General features: G+C 38.2%; 1 protein-coding gene across 1 annotated transcript; it reads left to right on the forward strand.

Moving 5' to 3' along the window:
• The first annotated feature begins 578 nt into the window (after nucleotides 1-578).
• P2RY1 (purinergic receptor P2Y1) lies at nucleotides 579-4,147 on the forward strand. Its single transcript, XM_073674751.1, has 2 exons — nucleotides 579-815; nucleotides 1,264-4,147. The coding sequence occupies exon 2, from the start codon at nucleotides 1,325-1,327 to the stop codon at nucleotides 2,408-2,410; it is 1,086 nt and encodes a 361-aa protein (XP_073530852.1). The 5' UTR covers nucleotides 579-815; nucleotides 1,264-1,324; the 3' UTR covers nucleotides 2,411-4,147.
• Nucleotides 4,148-6,629: the final 2,482 nt, after the last annotated feature.

Genomic DNA, 6,629 nt, shown 5'->3' on the forward strand with positions numbered 1-6,629 from the left:
GATAGATTTTAAATAAGGCGCAAATTAAAAGATGAATTAGGTACAAATATAAAAACAAGTAAAAAAAAACCCACTAAAACCTAAACAAAAAGCAAGCTCAAATGCAATAATGAATCTTTATGAAGTGGTTCCCAGAAGATGTGCCTGACATTGTTCGTCCAAGTCTTATATTTGCACCGTTCTGTGTCTGTATTGTCACTTGTGCAAATCATAGCAATTTTTTCTCATGCTGAATACAGCTGAAAAGAAAACTGCATATCTGCACTGCCTCATTGAATAACATTGGTCAGAGTACAATCCTTTTTTTTATCGGCTTGCACGTGTCCAAGTTATATGCTAGTGTGAGCGAGCCCTTACACTTATCCAAATACAAGTGATTTTTCGGTTCCCAATTGGCATGAAAACCTTCTTTCCTTCACTTCGGTTGTCAAAAAGGATCATAGGGAAAGGCAGGCTGAGAATAATGCGAGCCTGTGGGAAGGACTTCTTATCAGAATGCATGTTGTTTTAGAGGGATGAGCTGAGAGACCACGCCTGCTGCTGCCTGTGACAAGTTAGTAAGGAGGTTGAACTGTGCTCCCACCCACCATCGCTCTCTGCCTCCCTCCCCTCCTCACTGTGTCTCTCTCATTCTCTGGAGAAGTAGTGCTGTACACTTTCTCTGTGTGAAGGAATCAATGTGGAAAGGCAGACTCTTGCACCGTGCGACAAAGGCAATGCAACTTTTCGCACACTCTCACTTGTGGTTTATGGGTTCCGGAGATGGCCACGACAGAGGTTTTTGATTGCAAAGATCAGAGGGACTACGCTGTGAGGTAGGCATGGCTTGTAAAAGAAAACCAGTCGTACACACCCGTGCAATGCAAGTGGGTGGAAGTTTTTATAAATTGTGCCCTTTGCACTTCCTTCCATGTTAATGAGATGACCCCACGTAACTTTCGTTGCTTGCTACTGGGTTGCTGCTTGCATTAGTCCTTTGGTATTATGTCCTGACATCTGGTCACTAGAGGAGAGAGAATCGATTTGCCAGATTGAAGGTTCACAGAGAATTAGAATTTCAATAGAGAAGAGATTTTCTTTAAAAAAAAATGATTTGCTATTCTCTTCTGGTCACCTGCATTGAAGAGTGCAGAATAAGCTGGGAAGTTTGCTGATTGTATAGCTATGCATTGTAATTCCGCATTAGGGGCCATTCTCAGCTCCCCAATTTACCTGATTATTAATGTAGTAACTGCTACCTCCTCCTTACCTTTTTCCTTTTAGATGATTGCAGCCACCAACCTCGTTGTTTTCCACTCCCTGCCTGTTTTGACTTGAAAAGACCATGACAGAAGTCTTTCTATCAGCTCTTTTGAATGTTACTCAAAGCACTTTGCTGGCAAGTGGCTCATCTACTGGGAATGTCACAAAATGCTCTTTGACAAAGACAGGCTTTCAATTCTATTACCTCCCTGCTGTGTATATAGTGGTTTGTATCACAGGATTTATTGGTAACAGTGTGGCAATATGGATGTTCATTTTTCACATGAAACCATGGAGCAGTATCTCCGTCTACATGTTCAATTTGGCACTTGCAGATTTTTTATATGTCCTTTCCCTCCCAGCGTTGATTTTTTATTATTTCAATAAAACTGACTGGATTTTTGGGGATGTCATGTGCAAATTGCAAAGGTTTATATTTCATGTGAACCTGTATGGAAGCATTCTGTTCCTGACTTGTATCAGTGTCCACAGATACACAGGGGTAGTGCATCCACTCAAATCGCTTGGGAGGCTGAAGAAGAAAAATTCCATCTACATCAGTGCTCTCGTCTGGTTCATTGTAATCGCTGGTATCTCTCCAATCCTATTTTTCTCTGGTACTGCTATGAGGAAAAATAAAACCATTACATGTTTTGACACATCTTCTGATGATTACTTAAGAAGCTACTTCATATACAGCATGTGCACCACTGTCTTTGGCTTCTGCATCCCTTTTATACTAATTCTGGGATGTTATGGATTAATCGTTAGAGCTTTGATATATAAAGATATGAACAATGCTCCCCTGAGAAAAAAATCTATTTATCTGGTCATTATTGTCTTGACTGTCTTTGCGGTTTCATATCTGCCTTTCCATGTGATGAAGAACCTGAATTTGAGAGCCAGGCTGGATTTTCAGTCACCCGAAATGTGTTCTTTCAATGACAGAGTATATGCCACCTATCAAGTGACTAGGGGTCTTGCTAGCCTCAATAGCTGCGTGGATCCCATCCTATATTTCTTGGCAGGAGACACCTTTCGGCGGAAGCTGTCAAGGGCAACTAGGAAAGCATCTAGAAGAAGTGAAGCAAATGTGCAATCAAAGAGTGAAGAGATGACTCTCAACATCTTATCGGAGTACAAGCAGAATGGAGACACAAGCTTGTGAAGTCTAAGAATTGGATTGCTTCAGACACCCAACTGTTCGCACTATGGGGATGCATTATCTAAGATTATGGCTGTTTCTTTCTTGCAATGATTTTACGGGTAAAAGTCAATTGAAATACTAAAACAGGATAGGACTATTTATCCGAAAGAAGGCAGAAAGTTCAAAGGCATCTCGACAGACATTTGCATTCCCATCACTGTCTGAAAAACAAAAGGGTGTTTTCCCTCTAGGATCATATTATCTCCACAAGCTTAACATTATAAATGTATTCTTTTCCAAATTATTCCAGATTTTACTGTGAATAACTTTTAACTACTGCTAACACGGTGAAGGAATGTATCTCAAAAAGTTGTAATGTGCTGATATTTAAAAAAAAAGTATTAATAATTAGGTGACTATATATTATTTTTCTGTGTACCTGCTTATCTTTGAAGCAATGGACATATGAAATAAGTATTTTACTGAAAAGATATTTGATTTTTAGAAAAACAAAGTGTTGTTGCAATAGAAATGTACTTTTTTTGAAAAAAAAAACCACCTCAATCGAAAGCTTAGCTAGAGGTATTTACTCGATACTACTGCCCTTTCATCATTTAGCTATGTCTGTTTTAATATGGATGAAAGAAAAGAGGCAAAATAGGGGGACGATTGCCTATCCAAATGTTTAAATAACCTTTGGGGACATTACTGATCACATAGAGGTGACTGAGGTGATTGTCCCAAAAGAAGTGATGTCCTTGGTCCTGCCAATGAAGGGTGTAGCGGAAGCACTTGTGTACATGACAAATAGATTACCGTTCTTTAGCAGTGTGTCAATTGTCTGGCAGTTTTATTGCACAAAATGGACTATTTAAAAAAAAAAATGAATAAAAAAAATTAACAAAGTTAAATGGAGAATGAAACATTCTAGAATTTGGATTCCTAATGAAAAGGGCTTATTGTGGAAAAGGTCAATACTACCTACCCTAGGCACTAGACTAGAATTTCTGAGAGGTGTATGATAGAAGACTTTGAGAAACAAAATATGCTGTATGAGATTTGGTGTTTTTATTTTTTTTATTAAACCAGGCTAGACTGTATGCCTGCAGGATGCAAGGCTGTATGTCCCCTTGACCTCCAGATCCAGATCTGCCCTGGTACCATTAACTACTGAGAAATACAAAACATGTAGATCTCCAGAAACATTTCTCATCTCTGGGCATCAAGACCTTTTTTTTTTTAATTTAGTGCTCAGCAACTAACAGTACAATAATGTTCTCAAAATGTGGCATGATGTATCTCTATATCATGTCAATAGATGATATGAAGGGATAAATGTGATTTTATATGTTAAACGTACTGTGTATGTTTCTAATATAGTACTGTATGTGTTTTAATGCTTACGTGAAAAATGTTTTATTTTTGTACCATTATCTGTAATTTAATATAGTTCAGTAAATCTGTTTTACCTGTGATTTAACAGTGCCATTTAATTGATTTGCCTATGGAGACAGTGTTACTTGACATTAAAGCCTCTCTCAGGTTTTGTAGTTCAATTACTAAATGTGTTAAACTTTCACAATAAAAGGGTATTCATTTTCTTACGGCGCTGTGATATTTGCATGCAGGATATGTGTACAGCATGGTAGTAGTTCATAGATACTAAACAGCAAGAAAAACAACAACTTTTCACCCCAAGTGTGTCTGGTGTTGTACTTGGCCATTTCAAAGTCAAAGAGACCCAATAAAACTATGAAATATGTTCTGCTGTTTTTATATTATTAAGCATCAGAAGTAAAGGACAGCGTCCACTAGATGTAGACTGAGAAGCCTAAGGATGGAAAAGCTCTGCCGTGTAGTAACCTGCATATACTGGACCTTTTTCTATGAGAATATGAGAGCTGTCAGGCAGGCTTAGCGGTTTCACACGTCTTCAAGGAAAGAAAACTAGTCACTGTCTCTTTCTATTAGTAGAGAATGTGTAAATGTATGTGACGGGAGAGAAGGTTCATAGGTTTCACTTCATACCAGGAGATGGACCTCTATGCAAATGCAGCTTTAATCTTTGTGCCATTGCTTTTTCCCCAAGTACACAGTATATGACAGAAGAAAGGTTCCACTCATTACCCTAGATTACAGAACATGCCTTTGATAGAAGTTTTCAAGACAAAACATTATTCAAATTCATCTCCATCACCGCTATGCTATTATAGCATGACATCCATCTAACCTACATTAATGTGTTTTCCAAACACAGCATAAACAAGTGTACGCTCCTCTGATTGAATGGTAATCGGCATTACGATATAGAAAATCACGAATTTAAATATGCAACATATGCACAAATATTGGGATCGGCATACATGGTACATTTTAATGAGGTACTGTTTGACTGTTAGTCAATTTGCATCCCTATTCATGATTCAGTTTTAATTACAATAGGGTGGGTTTCACTGTATTGTGAATTGACACTTTTGTTATTCAGATCCCGCCTGATTGTCATATTCAATTAGAAACCAATAAGCCATATTGTTACAGCTTGCATTTGTTTTCTATGTGAATGGAATAATTTAATACTGTTATTATAATTATGCACTGTTAGTAATGTAATGTGATCTACAGCGGTCGTGATGTGTAGAGATCGCCTAGTTAATTGCCCTTTTGGGTCGTGTTGAGCTATTTAAAATGCTTTCTCTAAACTAGCGCTCCTAGAAGGGTGTTAGAGCTTTCGAGGACTAGTGTCCACTGAAGTGAATGTATACCCATTGATTTTAACTAGTGAAGTGTAATGCTCCATTTTCTTTGTAGTGGCGCTGCATGGAAAATGAGACCTTACACAATTTCCCAGCGAATGATCATGAAGTTCACCAACAGCAGGGTCCTCCTCAATAAAACAATCTCCAGGGAACCATCTTTCTAAAAATAGTTTGTGCACACCGGACAACCTTCCTTAAGAAGATTATTTCTTTTATCTTCATGTATACTGGAATATTCGGTGTTGGCTTTGCTGTTCTTGATGCTTTCTATAATGGCTTTTATGGAAGATGAATAGCATCCTCTACAAATGATGCATTTTTCAACCCCAGAAAATGTTAAGCTTGGCATTAATTATGCTTTTTATTACATCCTCTTTAGCTGTAAAGCATCATGGGAAGTATAGTTTAGCACAACCAGCGCACCGACACTTCACCACCTTTGTTCTATAGCTCTTTACGCTGCAGTTAGTGGTTTTGTCCACTTCATAAGTCAAGTAGTTTAATAAGTCTGATTTGATATGCACAAATTAGATCTTTTCATGAGAACATATGGCAGCATGACTGTGTCTGTATAACTCTGTACAACTATCCTACTCCAGGTGGTTTCTATTTTTACCATGCTAGAATTAGTTTGTATACAGCACTGTAGACCCCACACGTCTCTAAAGAAAACACATTTCAGGTTCTAGTTAATCTCAAACAAATAAGATCAGCTCTAAATGTCTCTTGGTTTTAGAATTTACTTTAAATGATGGAGCAAAGACCCAGCTAATTATATGTAGCTGCTCAGTCTTTATTACAAGCAGAGATACATACAATGGACTGGATCAAGGCGAATTGGAGCTCATGGCAAATGTAGGTGGGATCTAACAACACTTTAATGTGCATGGAAGCAATAAGTGTTGTCATGTTAGTCTTTAATATGCCTAATCACTTTAAAAGCAGCACTCTTGCATTTTTTTCTTTTATTTTTACCTCTGGAGTGGTACACTACTGTAATTTTCCTGCCCTTAGTGATATACTTAACAGCTGCCATCTTCTGCTGTGCTCGGCACAGCTCCGGTTGTTTTCTGCTAGCTGTTGTGACCTGACGGATCGCTCCAGTGTTTGCTGGGCAAGCTGGAGGTCACTTCTCAATTTAAATCTATGAGAGCTAGAATGAGGCTTTCATAGATTTACATTGAGAACTTGTGACTAAAATTGGGTAGCTTTGACTTTCGGTCAGTCAGAATCTGCAGTCACAAGATGGCAGAGCGCGACCAAAGTGGCACTGGGAAGCAGAATACAGTGAGTGGCTGTTAAGTATTATGTTAGGGGCAGGAAACATGAATTAATTCCATGACTCCAGCAGTGAAATCAAAAAAAAGTTGGAGTGGTGCTTTACATATCACCATCTTAATAAGTGATAACTAATCATTTGGTGCTTAACTCTGTATCGCACCAGTCATGAAAATGAGAGTGCTGCGGTGCTGCTTCAGTAAAAT

Source organism: Phyllobates terribilis, unplaced genomic scaffold (assembly GCF_046119375.1).
Source record: "Phyllobates terribilis strain yellow unplaced genomic scaffold, ASM4611937v1 Scaffold_3__8_contigs__length_932513732, whole genome shotgun sequence".
Taxonomy (NCBI): Eukaryota; Metazoa; Chordata; class Amphibia; order Anura; family Dendrobatidae; genus Phyllobates; species Phyllobates terribilis.

Bases quoted from the DNA above. Each gene is read 5' to 3' on its own strand.
- P2RY1 (XM_073674751.1), top strand. From the start codon at position 1,325: ATGACAGAAGTCTTTCTATCAGCTCTTTTGAATGTTACTCAAAGCACT.